We start from the raw sequence: 18,237 nt of genomic DNA on the forward strand, positions 1-18,237 counted from the left end.
GCTTTCTCCCCCATTTGTGCTGTTAGCCCCATAATACAAAGTAATAAAGACACAAGAAAAGAAGCTTTTTCTAATAGAATTCAATATTTTTTTGATGGAAAAAAAACAACAAAAATACCTCAAAGTAATTCATGAAATGTATCGTCCAGCCTTAAAATAATAATACATCTTGCAAAGATATGATGTCACCCAGGCAAAACGTACTCTTTGGATTGTAATAAGGTCGATATGATGTAAAATAGAGATCAAAATCAAAAATGTTTTTTTTTTTTTTTTTACTCTGCTTTTTCTAGAGTTGGCCAAAGAGGAACGGGTCTCTCTGCAACAATCGCCAGAAGCGAGCATGAGATTTCGGAAATTATTGACGGTCTTTCTGAACAGGAGGTACGTGATGTCAACAAATATCAAATTATCTCTAAAATGCATCCTGCCGTGGCTCTTTGATTAAAACCCACCAAAAAACTGCTTAATCTCCACTTATATTTATACCTAGTATTTTTTTTAAATATTTCTACCACATGTCCATTCTTCACAGAATAACGAAAAACAGATGAGACAACTGTCAGTCATCCCTCCCATGATGTATGACTCTGAGCAGAGGCGAGTAAAGTTCATCAACATGAACGGCTTGATGGACGACCCCATGAAGGTGTATAAAGCCCGACAATTCATGAACGTTTGGACCGAACATGAAAAAGAGATCTTTAAAGACAAGTGAGTTTTTCATGCTTAAGGCAACAGTGCAATATGCTCATCATTGGTCAAATTGTTGTTGTTTTTAACAATGACACACTGGCATCTCTTGGCAGGTTTGTCCAGCATCCGAAAAACTTTGGTCTGATCGCCTCTTATCTAGAAAGAAAGGTGAACTACATTTTTTTTTTTTTTGGTTGGGGTGACTCTGTTAATAGAGATAATTGAAGTATTTAGCCTTTAGTTTCAGTATTATGTGTTTTATTTCGTATAATATGTAAATAAAATGTGATCTAGTCATTTTCCTACGAAAATATAACGTATTTACTCACATATAAGCTGCATTTTTGGGGGGCTCTTAATATGAGATACTTGAATTACATAGCCTTTAGTTTCAGTATTTTGTGTTTTATATAGTATAATATGGAAATAAAATGTATACAAAATTTATTCTAGTGATTTTCCTACAAAAATATACTGTATTTACTCACATAAGCCGCGTTTGTCGGACAAAAGTAATGACTGATTCGATAATACTATAATATAGTACATATTTTATGTATGAAATCTATATCCTTTGACTGTTTTCCTTTCAATTTCAGTGTGTGGCTGACTGTGTCCTGTACTACTACCTAACCAAGAAGAACCACAACTACAAAACGCTAGTGAGACGCAACTACGGTAGACGGAGGGGAAGAAACCAGGTGATGTCATGTCATTTAAAGAATCCTCCGATAGTAGGTGGCATTGCTATTAATATACAGTGAATCGAAGTTCCGTTTAGTGTGTGTGCTGTTATTTTGAATCTGTGAGAAGAAACAGGTTGCTAATCCATTGAGTCCGTCCGTCCGGTTGGTCCTTTTCCATTTTCTGGTCGCCACCATTCATATGAAACACAATGCTGTACTAAAATTCAGGCCCCAAAACTTCCCACGCTGCTGTGAGTGCCAATCAAAGAGGACCGCTCGACAGGGATTACCTCAAATGACCCTGCGTAGATTAGTGTGTTCATGGTGCAATTCTTTGGCCCGTTTAAGAAGCCCGATGATGACACGCTTTCCCGGAATATGTCCGACAGCCCTTCTTAGGAGCTTGGGTAGGCACTGGTTTGCGCCACTTTTACTGTCGTTACCACAGCTATGGAAGCACTGGAGGCACTTAGAGGCAGTAAGTTGTGACTCACAGCAGACAAATTAGGTTTTTATCAGCAAAAATTGAGCATACAGGTATGTTTACTAGCTCAGAATCCACACTCAATGCATTTTCTATGTCCTGAGTGGGTTGGTTTTTTATGAGTGGTGGTGTTTGGTAATACAGGGCAGGTATCATTGGGCTTTTTGAGACTCCTACGTAGCTATTTTTGGGATGGGCTTTCTAGGAAATGTCCAGAAAGGGCCCATGGTAACATGTTGTCATGCATAACTGTTGCACTGTGAGCTTGGAGACACATTTTTTGTAGTATTATACGCTCTTGAAGTGAAAATGATTTAGAGATTAACATGTTTCTGGAATATTCAATGTAAGAATGAAAAATCATCTTAATGCTTCATGAAAGAAACTGGAAGTTGTGAATCAGCATAACTGAAAAATAGTCAGTCTCGTTAAAAAAGAGCTTTGTTTGAAAATACTGAAACACCACAGTTTCCTTTTTTTCTTTTTTCTTCTTCGGAACATCTGTGCAGAGGCCTTTTTTAGAGAGTGTTGGAGAAATGCAGGAATGCCACACTTCTCATATCGCCTCCAAAATAAACACCAGCATTCACTGAGCCAACCAAAACAGCATCCCACTGAAGAACAAGTTTTGTCAGAACATCTCAGTCTTTGAACCGACAAAAAAAAAAAAAATTCTGGATTGTCAAGTGCCAAAACACGCACTATTATTGACAAGAAATGAGTGAAGAGGTAATGGCGTCGTACAAGTTGGACGCTATCCCCGCCACATACATTAAGCCAAACTCTCAGTTAGGAATCTGTTTTTTTTCCTTCTCTGGAATCATGCAAATTAGGGAGCAAAAAGTTCTCACACAAACCGTCAGTAAGAATGCCTCTTTATGGCTTTGAAAATGTCATTTTAAAGTCTCAAAGTCATATGTGTGTCTGGTCTGACTCAAGCCAAATAGTCATAGATACTGTAAATACAGTAGATTGTCTGCAGGCAAGCCCATCAATTGTTAAAAACACACCTTGACAAGAGCAGCTTTGTTGTGATGGAAACGCAAATCCCTGCCCTGCTCATATGACGCACAAATAAGGATAGGGAAAACCACCAGGTCACGAGTATACAATGAAGGGAGAGGAAAGACAATAATACGGCTTTAATGTTTGAATAATTCCTGACAACTACATAGTGCATCAAGTTTTTGACAGCAGATGTTGTTAAGATTTTCTTCTTTGCAAAGAGGCATAATTCGAATATGCAGTAGTTGGGCGAGAAATTTATACTGATTCAATGGGTTCCCCCAAGAAGGCAGAATTATATTCTAAGCAAATTCGATCGTATTGTATAATATGCTAAATAATTCTATTGTTTTTCCATTGATAGCAAATCACACGTCCTTCGCAAGAAGAGAAGTCAGAAGATAAAAACGAAGAGGAGAAATCGGAGAAGTCCGAGAAAAAAGAAGACGAGGAAAAGAAAGATGAGGAAGAGAAAGATGAAAAAGAGGACTCGAGGTGAATTATAAAGTAGTACATTTCTGTTTGTCTGTTAACTAGAATGGTAGCCATGATTTAATACATAAAAATAAAAGTGATACATAAATATATATTTATATGTATATATGTAAATATATAGTTCATTTTCATAGTTAAAAAATGACATAATAGGACCTGATAACCATATGTATTGTGTGATTGATGGGATGGCCCAATCCAGCCTACATTTGCTGACTCAAGTGAGGTTAAATGTTCTTTCCGAGCAGTCTCTAAAGCCGTTTTTACCTCCTCAAAAACCACAGGGATATTGGCAAGGACAAAGACAAGTGCGATGGTGCGGAGGACGAGGACGGAAAGGAGCAAAACACGCCGCGTGGCAGGAAGACTGCCAACAGCCAGGGCCGTCGCAAGGGAAGGATCACCACGCGCTCCATGGCCAACGAGGCTGCCACTGTGGCGGCTGAGGAAGCTCCTCCCCCTGCTTCGGAAGCTGCCGTGCCGGATCCTCCACAGCTCCCCAAATCTGATGGCTCCCAAAAGACCACCAAGGAACCTACCAAGCCACCGACTCCAGTAGCTTCAATGGAAGCCAAAGGTGAACGAATGCAATTGGTCAAAAATTCTTACCACGGTCTAAATGTCCAATTCATTTTGACTTGGATGTCTAAATGGATTGCACATGTAAAAAATCCCCAGTATGCCGTTATGGTAGTCAGTCACACTTCTACAATTTCACCCTCACAAATCCGTCTCTCCATCTGTGAACACATAGGTTGTTCTCAGGTATCCAAGCCCTTATCTGTTAATCTTGTTTTGGCACTAATCTGTATCATCTGTTCAATGTTTTGTAAGTACGCCATGCGTCTCTTTTCACCTGATCTCGCCACTCTCCGTTGAGCTCTACGTTAGTGATGGCCATGCAGATTTGGCCCTATGGTGTCATTCACAAATCTGGGAGCGTCTGCTCTGTCCGGTCCCTTGTAACCTCTGATCTTGTTGAGTGATCTGGCATTTCTAACTTTTAGGGCGCTCATTCAACTCATTGACTCCCAATTTTAAAAAATGTTTATTTTTTAAGCTATTACAGACTTTAGAGATTTATCTGGGGGTCATAGTTTCTATTCTATATACAAAATACTAGTTACTAACAAGTCAAGTACCTTATTTTCACAACTATAAGGCGCACTGCATTATAAGGCGCACCGTATCATAAGGCGCACTGTATTATAAGGTGCACCCTCAATGAATGATACATATTATTTTTTTTCCATATATAAAGCACACAGGAATATAAGGTTGCCTGTCTATTTTGGAGAGAATTCAAGACTTTTAAGTGCGCCTTGTAGTCGTGAGTTTGGGTGTGTTTGGTGTGCTGCTGAAGTGAAGTATTTTCCGAGGGGGTTAAGTCAGTTCATATCTTTATTTGAAGTTGTGGAGGAGGAGAGGCTGCACGAGAGGTGGGCTCCTGTCATGGGGTCAGGCGATACGCTGTAGGCAGACACCCAAGCCCTTTTTATGGCTCAGATCAATGACCACCCAGAAGGGCCTGTCACGGGGAGAACATGTGAGTTTTTCCACCGAAGCCAGGAGCAAAGTAGCGTAGAGCTCCATTGGATTCGTGTGAGTTAGAGAACGAGAGGAAGGTTTTGGTGGGAGCCATCGCGGCAATGATAATTTAACCCCCCCACGCATCATGACATGAAGTGGGGGCAACCCCACTGCAAATGCCAAAGGATTATCTCCTTCTATATTGGTCCACATGTTTACACTGTTTCAGTTGACATTACAGGAGGAACTGAGGCAAAGTTCGCTTCAATCTTGGACCTACGCTTCTGTCAATTTGGATCTCGTGCATTTACAAGTTGGAAGTTGTCAGCTATATGGACGTCTAATTGATTTAAACTGGAAGTCAAGACAAGTCATGTATGTAAAAAACCTGATGTTTGTTTGGCCAAAGTAGCAATGGCATTTTATGATAATTTTCTGACCATTTTTTGACCTTCATTTGAGAATTATTAGCTTTTATGTACATATTGTGGTGATCTAAACCTTATGTTTCGATGAGAGGCAATAGAGGGAGTGTGTTTGTATGACGGGCAAAGGCTTGTGAGACAGCATGGCTCTACTTTCTTTAGCCTCTATCCAAGTATATATTTGCCATTCCGTCTACTGTCTGGTACTACATCATCTGACTAAGGACCTCCCCTTGTGGATTATAGAGGCCGGTGGCTTTTTTGAGCTCTAGGGAAAGGGGGAGGAGGGAGAATGTGAGTGCGCGAGGTGGGCAATGACCTAGAGTGACAGTGGGAGTGAGGGAGTGAGAGGGAGTAGGTCTCAGCAGCTTGTGAATGTAAACAGATTATTAGATTAGAGGCCATGAGAAGAAGCCGGCTGGAAAGAGGACGGCTTCTCTGTCTGCTTTTTTTCTCTCTCTCTTTCTCTCTCTTTCTCTCCTTCTCTCCCTCCCTCACAACGTCTCTCTTTTGCGCTCCCCTCCATTTCTCCTGTCAGTGCTAATGGGGCTGGCTCTCTTTGCTTTGTGATTTAGCTGCTGCTGGTGAAACTGGAGAAACTTCTCGCTGGACCGAGGAGGAGATGGAAGTCGCCAAAAAGGGTAACGTTTGAATTATTCACTTTTTTTCATCCATTGGTCATTCTGGTGGGTCTTCTTTTTCTTGGATTTTACACTTTTCATAACCTTATGATTTTGCTCTAGTCATTTGTAACACTAAAAAGACAGAAGGGAACTCACCACTAATTATTTAAAGTTCAGATTCTGTCAGTTTAAGCAATGGAGTCTTACTTTTACTGTTTCCAATTGGATTGGTAAGTGAAGTCACTCAAATGTGGTGCATTTAATTCGATTAAATCACATGCTGTGTATTTTTCTCCACCTTGAAAACTGGTCATGTGCAACAATTTTGTTCCCCTTTGCATGCAAAAAGTTGCAATTTTCTGCACTTCTTTTTAGTACTCTTGAGGCTTTGAAGTTCTCTCATCAGTTGCATGCGCAGCAACAAATTGGCTTACATGAAGGGAACTTAACAAGAACTTATACTTAAGCCAATCAAAATGAACCAAACAAATTGCTGTATTTAACCAAAGAAAAAGGGCCCATGCAAAGACTCATGCAGAAGTCGTACAATCCAAGTAAACAAAATGTTTTGTAACTGCTTAAACTGGCAGTACATTGCAATTAATAACATTTACAAAAAATGTATTGTAATGCCTTTCTCTGGCTTATTTATATTACGGTAATGCACATGCAAACTATAACTGTACATGATATACCAAGATTTTATCAAGGTAAAGATATGCTGTTCCTCTTTTTCTGTGATGACATTGTTAAACTTCTTTGCTAATGTTGCTGTCTTTTCATCAGGTTTAGTTGAGCATGGGCGAAACTGGACAGCCATCGCCAAAATGGTAGGCACCAAAAGTGAGGCGCAGTGCAAAAACTTCTATTTCAATTACAAACGACGACACAATTTGGACAACCTGCTGCAGCAGCATAAGCAGGTAACGCATATGAAGGTTGCCTCCTATGTTGATATGTCATTTAAAATGCTGCGTACGTACAATGTGACTTACCGTCCGTCCCTCTCTCGCTGATACCCAGGACACACGGCGGGCTCGTGCCGATAGGTCCCAAGGTGAAGGTCTAACCACGGCTTCACCTGACGACGATGACGACAACGCAGATGACAGCGAAGGTTAGAAGCAAAGATGATATAAAGCATGGACTCGTTGACTCGAACACATTGCTTTGAATGTTCCTTATCTGTTACTACAAGGACGAAGCAAATGAAACATCCAAACAGTCAATTTATATGCTTAGAAATGCCTTAAGAGAGCTGAAAAAATATGGCGTGTGTTGAACTCATTGGCAGCAATAGTATAATTATATATTTTTTTTAAAAACTAATCCTTTACTCATGAAAAACTCATTTAAACTTGGACATCAGTCATCGTCATTGGCTCTGAAAGAGTTCAGGCTACCAATGCCTGCCATTTTTTATTATTATTATTTTTTTTTACAACATCATCGAGGCCTTGATCTTGACATAATCAAACATTGAGGTGACGGGCAAAATAATAAGATAAGATTGTTGTCAATTGCGGTCACGTGATATTTTTTGGAAGATTACAAATGGAAGTAGTTTGTTAAGCCACTATTTTAGTCCCTTTTTGTTTGATATTTGTAATTATGCATTATTAATTGTGGTCGAATATGACCAAAAAATATTTGTACACAGTAAAAAGTACTATGTCATCTATGATTTCAGCATTGCTTGCTAATTTTTGACCTTTTCCCACATCTTCAGGAGGTGTCAATAGCTCCGATACAGAGAGTGCTCCCTCCCCATCTCAATCTGACCCGACCAAATCCGGCGACTCCAAGAGATCAGACAACAACCCCGCCGCAGACGCGTCTCACAACGCCGATCCAGATGCGTTGGCGACTAACGCCAAAACCTCCGAACCTTCATACGGGCAACTGCGTGTCAAGGAAGAGAAAAGCCCAGAGGGCGGGGCTGCTTCTCATGAAGAAAAGAGCTCAATGTCTTCATACTCAGGGGTGGTCAATCCAAAACCTGAACCTCAAGACGTGGACATGAAATCTGGTGAGGTTCTGGTCAAAATGGAGCCTGAGGTCAAGGAGAAAGGAGACCGAGGAGAACATAGTGACAGGGCTAAGGAGCTCCACTCAGATAATGACTCCAGCGCCACCTGCAGCGCTGATGAAGATGTGGAAGCTGAGCCTGAAAGACACAGGCATGGACTTTTTATTATTATTATTTTTTTTTCTTCCTTGTGAAGGCCTCCTGAATAATATTTATTGTTGCTTTTGCAGAATACTTTCTATGGAGAAGCCGTCTTTGCTCCACCCCACAGGCACAGTCTTGGTGTCTTCACCTAAGCAAATTTTAAACAATATCCAGCAGATGCATCAACGAGCAGCTGCTATTCCGCCAATGGTTAGTTGCCATTACAAGCCATCAATTTAGCATCTGAATTTTATTATTCAAACCAACAAATTCTGAATATATTGGCTGCCTTTGACCATTCTCTGACTTGCATTTTGAAGTCCAAATACATTGATTTGTGTTATTTCTTTCTCAAGGTACCTTACGGCCCCGGCCCCGTGCCCATCAGCGGCTTTGCCATGTTGCAGCACCAAATCAAAGCAGCACACGCGTCGGCACACCAGGAGGAAAAGCAGAGGCAAGACCAGGGAGAGCTCGAACGCAGACCGCCCTTTAACACCCGCAGCCCAACTCTGGTTGACAGAGATGGTAGGACAACAAAAAAAAAATACATCCATTCCTTCTTATTCTGCACTCTCTCTTGTTCAAGGAGCTCTTTCTTTGATACCCTCTTCATTCTGGTGCACCCTAAAAAAAGAAAGTCAAATGATATTATTTGCTGCTTTTCTACATGAGAAACCTTCTGTAGGGCAAGCAGGGATCTCACTCCGTTCAGCTTTTAAGAAAAGCTTTTAACACCCTCTAGTCCGAGTTCTGTGCGACTGCCACAGCTGTCACCAAATTGGCAAGTCGTGAGAGCATAGCTTCTGTTGCAAAAGTTTCCCCTTAGCCGTGAATGGTGTTTGTGCAATATTGATTTCGGTTGCACTCGGTTCTCAATAGCAATTAGTTATTCTTTTTCTGTGTGTAAATGATGGTCTTCCATTCCGTCCTTTCCAGGTAAGCCCCTTTCCTACATGCCTTATGACATGAAGTTGGCTCTGGACCAGGAGGCCCACCCCGGCCGGCCAGGCTCTCCTTACAGACTCTCTCCCAGGGATCTAAGCAAGTCCTCACCCCAGCCTGACCCCAACCACCCCAATGCTTTCCGCTACAGTGTGCCGCCAGGTAAAAAAGTACACATCTTCACCTTCTTCTTGTCTACTCTCTCAACTATCTCCAAAACATTCTAATGTTGATATTAGCCACTCCCGCCAAGACTAATCAATTCTCATTATTAAACTGGATTCAGTGCAGAATCAACATATAAAAGATGAAACTCCCATTTCCACTCAAAGTTGCCTACAATTTTTTTAGCTCTGTAATATGTTTTTCTAATTAAATGAATTGTTTATTTTTTTAAAAATCAGAGCATGTAGGTTAAACTGGCATTCTGAGGTTGCTAATTAATGATGTTATTTATGCCAAAATCACTTGAATTGTTGTCCATATGTTATCAATTCTCAGTGTTTTTTCCTCTTTGTTCCAACATTCTTCTCAGTGCTCCACCCAGCCCCAAACCAGCTGATCCAGAGTCTGCCAGATGGAACCCGCATGGCTTTCAGTAGACCCAGTCGACCTCCTAACATTCCCTCGCCTCCTCCTCTCATTCCAACCACCAAACCCACTGATAAGCCATCCTTCATTCATGGAGGCTCAATATCTCAGGTAAGAACTTATGGTAATTCCACCAATGCTTACCTTTTCTATTTTCTATTTTACTGTCAGTTAAGTTGCTCTTTCTATTATTTCAGGGAACCCCGGGCACATACCTACCTTCACACGCTATTTATGGAACTGACGGGAGTAAGAACACAGTGGGCTCCATTTCTTTGGGTTTGCCTCGACACCAAGACCCCAATAAGTCTGGTAGGACACCCACTTAACCATAATTGTCTCCATTTGCAAATTCAAAGTAGTGTGCATGGATGCATGAAAAAAGTAGCACAGAACATGTGATATATTGGTCACTGGTAACATTTCCAACTGTTCTTGCTGTAATTATATGTTGCCTTTCCTTTTTTTTCTTCTTCAGCAATACATGATGGAAGAGGAAATCTGGCAAAAATGGGGGACAATCTGTCTTTTAGAGGATCAATCACTCAGGTAAAGGACATACAATGGGAAATTGCAACAGAAATGTGTCATTTGTCATCTTTTTTTGGTATCATTTTTATTCTAGGGCACACCAGCCCTTTCCCAATCAACCGTTGCTGCAGACTTGCTGAAGGGCACCATCGCAAAACTGGCCACAGAAGACTTGAGTAACTCTGACAAGTCACGCGACCAGTTGACTAAAGGACACGTTATCTACGAGGGCAAGAGTGGTCACATCCTCTCTTATGATGGTATGACCATGTCTTTTTATCATGCTTGCTATACTTGACCAAACACCCCAATGTCATTCTCATTGTATCCTTTCAAAAGCCATCAAGAACCCAAGGGAAAATACACGTAGTCCCAGAACTGGCCACGAGTTGAAACGCACTTTTGATATGATGGAGGGACCCCTTAGTCGGGGCCACCCTGGCAGGGAAGGGGCACCATTTGAAGGTAATCTAGAGCCATTATCCAGGTGTGTTTGTGTCTCTGTCAAGGTTCCATTTATGTATGACCATTGCTATTTATACTTCAGGCTTGATTAGCAGGGCCTTGCCCAGAGAAGGCCTCCACGGAGATTCAAAAGACAGACAAATAATCACCGGGTCTATCATGCAAGGTAACAAATATATTGCATCCCAACTTTTTTTTTTTACAAAAGAAATGAAACCCTCGCTTGCCCATTTGTAGGAACACCGAGAACCGCTCCAGATCCGTACGAAGACATTTTGAAATACGGGAAACAGATTAAACGAGAGAGCCCACCTATTCGCTCTTTTGATGGTGGAATTGGCAAAGGAAAGCCCTACGAGGGAGTTAACACCATTAAAGAGACTGGGCGCTCCATTCATGAGATCCCTCGACAGGACCAGTCGGGTCAGGACCTTCGAAAAACTCCTGACGTGTCAGACAGGAGGGTCATTGAAGGTGCTATGTCTCAGGTTAGACTTTTTCCAAATTCGATCTTCTTTTTAGGCCTAAAAATATAACTCTCTGACTTCTCATATTTGGTCATGGCCAAGAATGTTGATTCTGATACATTCCCAATTGAATTGCCTCACTACCCAGGCCTAATTGGCTTAATCCTGTCATTCAATTTGCTTTAAAAATCAATTCATGAAAAATCAATCAATTAATGTGATTTTTTTTGTGAGAATTGTCAAGTTAACGTTACTTCACAATCATGTGCTATTACTAGATCCACTCTCTGAACCAACCTACTATCAAGCACAACGTCAAGTCCCTCATTACCAGTCCCAATAAACTACCCCATAGCCTCCCCCAGCTCGAAGCAATGGAACGAAACAAGTACGAGGAGAGCAAGGCGGTGCGCCACACTTCGGTGGTGAACTCCACCACGTCTGTGCTGCGCTCAACACACCAGGAAGCCGCCAAATCTCAGCTCAGTCCGAGCATGTACGAGGACGCCAATGCTCGTAGGACCCCTGTGAACTACAGCTCCAGAGGTTCACCCATGTTGGGGCGTTCTTCCGATGGTATTTCCCATGCGCTTTGAAATAACTTGATTTTTGACAAATGTTTGAAATATGTTACCATTTTTAATGCTCTTAAAAATGCCTTCTTCTAAGGAGCCAAATCCAGTGCGCACGAAAGGAAGAATTCCTTGACGCCAACGCAGCGGGATAGTGTCCCAGCCAAGTCCCCCGTTTCGGGTGGCGATCCCAGGGCTTCTCACAGCCCCTTTGACCCTCACCACCGGCAGGTTGTTCCTGGGGAAGTGTACCGAGCTCACCTTCCTCCACATCTCGATCCCAGTCTCGCTTTTCACCGAGTCATTGATCCTGGTAATTGGACACAATACACTCAATTCAATCCTAAATTGATTTGAAGATGAATCACAGTAATCCCGCGATTATCGCGAATTAATTACACAGCAATTGTTTTTCACAGTTCATTATTTTTTTTGTACAATGTGAAAATCCACACAGAAACTCGTAATTGTAAGCCACTGTTGCTAATAAGACTCAGTACTGAAGGAAAAAAAGGTTATAAAGGTCACCTTCCTTCACAATTTTTTGATTATCGCAATCATGTCTGGTCTACATTAACCGCGATATTCGAGGGATTACTGTAATACACAACGTGAACCCATTTCTTGTAGATCTTAAGGCTCTTTGCTTTGTATTGCAGCCTTCATGTTCCCCAGACAACCATCTCCTACCGCCTACCACAACACCTACCAGCTGTACACCATGGAGAACACCAGGCAGACCATCCTGAACGATTACATCACTTCCCAGCAGATGCAAGTCATCCCCCGGCCTGACATGCCTCGCGGGGTTTCCCCACGGGAGCAGCAGGCTCCTATGCCATACTCTGCCGGAGCCCGAGGTATGGCTCTCTACCTGCTACCGTATTAGTGTCGTGGCTACCTTTTGTAGATGGCCAGAAGCAAATGACCCAGATATATTTAGATAGACTTTCCATGTGTACTGGATATGGTGACGGTGGTGGTGATGGGTGTATACAATGCTAATCCATTGAAATAGAAATGATTTTTATTGTTTATTGTTTTGCTTCTGTCTGTCAAAGGGATCATTGATCTCGCGCAGATGCCTCCAACTATCCTCTTGCCTCACCCTGGGGGACAAGGTACTCCCACTTTGGAACGTATCGCCTACCTGCCTGGAGCTCAGCCCCCTTTCACTACTAGGGCTTTCAATCCAACTTCCATATCGCCAGGTGAGGATTCCCTTTTTGACCCTTGCCCACCTCCCACACAAGTTTCGGGGTTAATTTTTCCCCCAGGGTTTCTGGTGTCAATTAAGGACATAGCCTCAATATGCTTACTTGGTCAATTAGATAAAAACCTTAGGTACCAATGTGCATTTTTTTGTCTCTGCGGAAAGGGGCATAACATGACCTTTAATAGACGATGCCCCCAAATTCCTTCTTATTGTTTATTGAGTAAATCTAGCATGTGATGTCTGTCTCTTTATCAATTGTAGGTCACCAAGCCCATCTCGCTGCCGCAGCTGCTGCAGCTGCGAGTGTGGAACGCGAGCGAGAACGCGACCGGGAGCAACAGGAAAAGGAGAGGGAAAAGGAAAGAGAGCAACGGGATCGAGAAATACGCGAGCGGGAAAGAGAGAGGGCCAATGATTACATTCGGGCAGGTGAGGAGGGGACAGTTGGGAAGCCAGGAGCTTAATTTGAACGTCACCTCAAGTGGTAACTTGGCTTTTTTTTTTTGCATCAGGTGTTGTTGAGCAACCGGGCCGACCATCAAGCCAAGGTTATCTGCACTCTCCTTCCCCTTCGCTCAGGACGCAGGAAGTGGTTGTACAGCAGCGACCAAGCATCTTTCAGGGCAAAAGTGTCATCACATCTCTTATGTAAGACATAAATGTCATTTATTTAATTGCGATGGGATGCTTTTTAGGAGAAACAAGTAACTTATTGTTGCTAGCATACTTTTTTTGGAATTGTGGCTTAAAGGTTTCTGAGAAATTTTCTTGATTTTTTTTTTTTTTTTTTTTAGGCCTCATTCATCAGCAGCCGCAACATCAACAGCCCAAAGCAACTCTCGTTACAGTACCGCGGCGGACGCCCTGGCTGCTTTGGTGGATATTGCCGCATCTGCTCCACCTGTGGATTTGGCCAAAGTAAAGGAGAACAAACGGGAAGAACGCGATGAAGAATTGTCGTCGGGATCTCGAAGAGGTGCCGCAATCTCAGAACAGCAGCAGCAGCAGGAGCCAGACAGGCGAGCGGTGCCTTATGGCGCTATGGCGCTCCCAGGTGGGAAACCTCACCCAACTTACACTGAGGGGAAAGATAAAGGAGCTCAATCATCAAAATCCCGCATTGAAGAAGAGCTTCGGACCCGTGGAAAAACCACTATAGTTCTATCCAATTTCATTGACGTTCTCATCACCCAACAAATCGCCCCAGAAAAGGACTCCAGAGAACGAAGCTCTCAAAGCTCCGACTCCTCAAATAGTTGTGAGTATACATGTCAGTTTGTCATATGCATTGAAAACTCTACAAGAGTCATTTTAGTCATTAGTAGACTAAACATTTTTTGTCTGATTTCTTCTACAGTGTCGTCAAATAGATACGACAATCCTAGCGCAGGAGCCATTGAAGTGATAAGTCCTGCTAGCTCACCAGTACATTCCCAGCAGGAGAAAGTGGACGAAGGGCAACAGATAGCAGGTATGGTGGCAGTTTATTGGCAGATTTTGCATTACACAATTCAGGCCAACTGGTATGGCGTTTTATGTTTCGACCTTTTTTCCAACTTGAGCAGCTGGCATGCGGGCTTACGACATGAGTCGATACCGGTCTTCAGCGGAGCCAACGCAGACCAGTTCCCAGCAGCCTCCATCATCCCAGGCTGACAGTTACTCCCAAATCCCCAAGACGCACCGGGTCATGACTTTGGCGGACCATATTTCGGTAGGAAAATGCCTCTGAAGCGCTAGAAACCGGATAAACAAGATATAAAGTGACACTTTTTGTCTCCTCTTGCAGCATATCATAACCCAGGACTTTGCCCGAAATCAAGAGCCTCCCCCAGTTTCCTCCTCGGCCTCGAACACATTCCAGACCACGATGCCCCATGCGTCTTCGTCAAGTCGAGCCAAGGCACCCAACCGCTACAGCCCCGAGAGTCAAATCCAGGCCTCACATCATCACCGCCCCACTAGCAGGGTTTCCCCAGAGAACGCTACAGACAAAGTCAGATCCAGGTAAGAACACGATTGGACAATCATTTTGGCCAGACAAATTTATCGCTGGTTTATCTTGTCCAGGCCTGGTAAGTCTCCAGAGAGAGGCGGGAGGCAGATGGAGAACTATGAACCCATCTCACCGCCACAGAGTTACCAAGGCTTGGAAAAACAGGAGAGTGGAGGGGCTGGAACGCAAAGGCGAGAAGTGGACAGCTCCGAGATTAGGTATTTTGGATGACTAAATGCGCAATCTTGAAGGCACTATCACAAGGGATTTTAAAATGATGACAGACCATATTTTGGACACCAATCCACCTAAAAGACAGTTTGATAAGGAAATTTGATTTTAAATAGTCTTAAAATGTTAAAGTGCGTAGTTGATTTCAATTGTCATTGCACATTTTTCTTGCTTTGTGTTTGTAATGCATATTGTTGCTACTTTTGAATGTGGATGTCCTCTATTTTTGTTGAATTGAAGGAATGATTCACGGTCCCCGGGCAGCGTCAGCTATCTGCCCTCCTTCTTCACCAAATTAGAGAACACTTCACCCATGGTGAAATCCAAAAAGCAAGAGATCTTTCGTAAGTTGAACTCCACCTCTGGTGTTGGTGATTCTGATGTTGGTAAGTGGGGCTTTCTTTCTTTCTTTCTTTTGGCTTAAACTATAGTGCATGCACTCAAGGTCATTTACGTGCGTCATCAAACTCTGTGCCTTGCCTAGTCTCATTTTCAAGATCCTTAACCCTGGAGATCTTATTTAGTGATTTCCAACAGCTCAATGTTTTTTTTTTTTATCTTTTAGGAAATGCTCAACCAGGGACAGAGATTTTCAATTTACCTGCTGTTACAAGCTCTGGTAAATTGTGGCGCCGTCAATAATAGGCCAATAATGTCATTACTTGGATGGAACTTGCCTCAAAATGATGTGTCTTGGTATGTCATCTTGCCCTTTCTAGGCAGCATTAACCCTCGGAACCACTCCTTCAGTGACCCAGCCAGTAATCTGGGCCTTGAAGACATAATCCGTAAAGCCTTAATGGGTAACTTGGAGGACAGAGCGGAGGAGCATCAAGGTGCCATCGGCAACACCTCCAACACGAACACTGACATCCGGCAGGAGTCTAATCCGTCACCCAACATAGGTAGGCATGCAAACATGTTCAAAAGTCAATAACTCTTGAAATGGTAGAATTATTTTTAACATTTATTCAATGCACACAATATCAAGACTTCAAATGTTCATGTTGCCTATTTCCCACACCCACAGTGAAGCAGAAACCGGGCAAAGTCAGCAGCCGTAAATCCAAATCTCCAAACCTGGGTCAGAACTACTCGGGCGGCGATCGCCCCTCATCCGTGTCATCGGTCCACTCCGAGGGAGACTATCACAGACAAGCACAACAAGCCCAGTCCCAATGGAGTTGGGATGACAGACCTTCATCTGCAGGTTAGCCTACCATTACCATTCAAAAAGATGGATTTGCATAGTCCAGTGCATGCTTAACATAGCCAGTGCATGCTTAACATAGCCAGTGCATGCTTAACATAGCCTTTTTCTTTCTTTCCAGGCTCCATGCAGTTCCCTTACAACCCACTGACCATGCGTATAATGAGCACCACACCGCCCACCTCTGTATCCTCCCCTTCAGTGCAGAGCCAGCAGCAGCAGCCACAACCGCCGCCGCCACCGCCGCAGCAGCAGCAGTCGCTTCCTGCCGGAGTTCCAGGGGCGGGACAACAGCGTGTGTGGCAGTCTCTGCTGTCGGAGCAATACGAGGCCCTGTCGGACAGCGACGACTGAGCCCACCGCGAAAGAGGGGATGAATAGAGAGCCGAGAGAGCTGAATTTCTTCCACCCGCTCCCCAACTTGTCAAAGTCGACAGGGCGGCGTCCAATTCCTTTCTGGTGCTAAGCGCCCCCTAGATGTAAGCTAAGCATACACGACAAGGCGACAGACTGGGCTCTCCGGAACGACGAGACCCCGCTCCTTGGTTCGGAACCGCTCGTTCCGGTCTCGTGAGGAATTCAAACCCCATTGAGGCGGTGACTTGTGATATAGTGAATCTGAAATGTACAAAGTGTCTTCATTTCTGCAAAGCTATAATTCATGAAAAAAAAGTCATTGTATGTAAATAGAATAACCATTTTGCTGTGTTTTTTCTTAACGTGATTATTTCTTATTTTAATGTCGCTTTACAATTGATCCACTTTCAGTGCTAATCCAAAACGTCACAGGTGGTCTTTCTTAGGCTCCTCCCCTACCATGCACACCTCAATTGGGCAATTTCTTGTTGTCCATATACACGTTGCAGTACATTGCTCAACTTTGAAACAGTTTTGGTCTTCCCTAATATGTCAATTTAAGTCTGTCTTAATTATGTATTGCACTCTTCCTCCCCTTTTGATGATTTACCAGGCCTCATGGCTTGAGATTAAAAAAGGCAGCTTTAACAAATTCTCTCAGAGATATTCTTCTTTGGTCTTTGATATTTGTATTTACTTCCCTGATACCATTTTTAATACTTTTATGTAACAATTGAAACTATTGACTATCCAAATTGACCCACTTTTGTTTTTGCATTTTTTTGCTTAATAGCCATCAATAACAGGGATGCTACTTGCTGTCTGTTGATGTATTCAAAAGTAATTTGGCCATATTTGATGTTCTTTTTACTCGGAACATTTTGCGATCGTTGTTTAATCACTAATTGTGAGTACATGGTACAATGTTATCATTAGAATTCCACGCCATGGTGATTTTGTTTCTATTAAGGTAAATTGGGGAATAAAATACACTTCCAAACCGTTAGATTTTAATTTTACCTTTCAATTCAGTTTACTCAGTTCCTTCTTGTGATGTGATGTTTTGATAAAGTTGGTGTTTATTTTATAACAGTTTCCATAGATTGTTTTGTGCCCATTTTTATTGAATAATTGTTTACAATGGCATTGGCAGAAAATGTTTAGTTACTTGAATTTGACTCGAAAGACTACTTGAAGCTGGAAAATTATTTTATTTTATGGCTAGAAGCCCATTTTTTCTTCCTTTTGAAATCAAACTTGAAAACATTATTTTTTAATGTTGAAATGCAATTTCTGTGTGGCAGAATGTCTTATACATAGTTGCCTACTACAAAATTTCAGAATAATTAATAAAGTGGCTCTTTTATCCACCACTGAAAAAGAACTAATGATGTTGACATATATATTTTTTATGTTCTACAAATAGAAAGCAAACACGTTGTCACTCCAGTACAAAATTCAGTTTCATATCTTTACAATAAAATGGTGTTTATTCTTATAAATGCTGGCAAAAACTGACGTCACATGTAGCCGGTAGTA

General features: G+C 42.4%; 1 protein-coding gene across 4 annotated transcripts in view; it reads left to right on the forward strand.

Moving 5' to 3' along the window:
- Positions 1-17,350, forward strand: part of ncor1 (nuclear receptor corepressor 1) — a 25,171-nt gene extending 7,821 nt beyond the window's left edge. For 2 of the 4 annotated variants that reach the window (XM_077741046.1, XM_077741045.1), the window contains exons 11-46: positions 294-384; positions 536-714; positions 810-864; positions 1,296-1,430; positions 3,236-3,366; positions 3,651-3,943; positions 5,897-5,962; positions 6,731-6,867; positions 6,968-7,061; positions 7,674-8,124; positions 8,204-8,327; positions 8,474-8,645; positions 9,057-9,224; positions 9,598-9,764; positions 9,851-9,965; positions 10,132-10,202; positions 10,279-10,444; positions 10,524-10,649; positions 10,732-10,815; positions 10,887-11,137; positions 11,395-11,692; positions 11,786-12,001; positions 12,348-12,548; positions 12,750-12,899; positions 13,166-13,333; positions 13,417-13,552; positions 13,699-14,162; positions 14,262-14,375; positions 14,470-14,618; positions 14,694-14,911; positions 14,975-15,118; positions 15,372-15,517; positions 15,697-15,750; positions 15,851-16,036; positions 16,162-16,341; positions 16,463-17,350. In XM_077741046.1, the coding sequence (XP_077597172.1) occupies positions 294-384; positions 536-714; positions 810-864; positions 1,296-1,430; positions 3,236-3,366; positions 3,651-3,943; positions 5,897-5,962; positions 6,731-6,867; positions 6,968-7,061; positions 7,674-8,124; positions 8,204-8,327; positions 8,474-8,645; positions 9,057-9,224; positions 9,598-9,764; positions 9,851-9,965; positions 10,132-10,202; positions 10,279-10,444; positions 10,524-10,649; positions 10,732-10,815; positions 10,887-11,137; positions 11,395-11,692; positions 11,786-12,001; positions 12,348-12,548; positions 12,750-12,899; positions 13,166-13,333; positions 13,417-13,552; positions 13,699-14,162; positions 14,262-14,375; positions 14,470-14,618; positions 14,694-14,911; positions 14,975-15,118; positions 15,372-15,517; positions 15,697-15,750; positions 15,851-16,036; positions 16,162-16,341; positions 16,463-16,695 (6,133 nt within the window). In that variant the 3' untranslated portion in view covers positions 16,696-17,350. The remainder of the gene's footprint in view (positions 1-293; positions 385-535; positions 715-809; positions 865-1,295; positions 1,431-3,235; positions 3,367-3,650; positions 3,944-5,896; positions 5,963-6,730; positions 6,868-6,967; positions 7,062-7,673; positions 8,125-8,203; positions 8,328-8,473; positions 8,646-9,056; positions 9,225-9,597; positions 9,765-9,850; positions 9,966-10,131; positions 10,203-10,278; positions 10,445-10,523; positions 10,650-10,731; positions 10,816-10,886; positions 11,138-11,394; positions 11,693-11,785; positions 12,002-12,347; positions 12,549-12,749; positions 12,900-13,165; positions 13,334-13,416; positions 13,553-13,698; positions 14,163-14,261; positions 14,376-14,469; positions 14,619-14,693; positions 14,912-14,974; positions 15,119-15,371; positions 15,518-15,696; positions 15,751-15,850; positions 16,037-16,161; positions 16,342-16,462) is intronic. The other 2 variants (XM_077741049.1, XM_077741047.1) reach the window with 2 other exon arrangements.
- Positions 17,351-18,237: the final 887 nt, after the last annotated feature.

Source organism: Stigmatopora nigra, chromosome 19 (genome assembly GCF_051989575.1).
Source record: "Stigmatopora nigra isolate UIUO_SnigA chromosome 19, RoL_Snig_1.1, whole genome shotgun sequence".
NCBI classification, from domain to species: Eukaryota; Metazoa; Chordata; class Actinopteri; order Syngnathiformes; family Syngnathidae; genus Stigmatopora; species Stigmatopora nigra.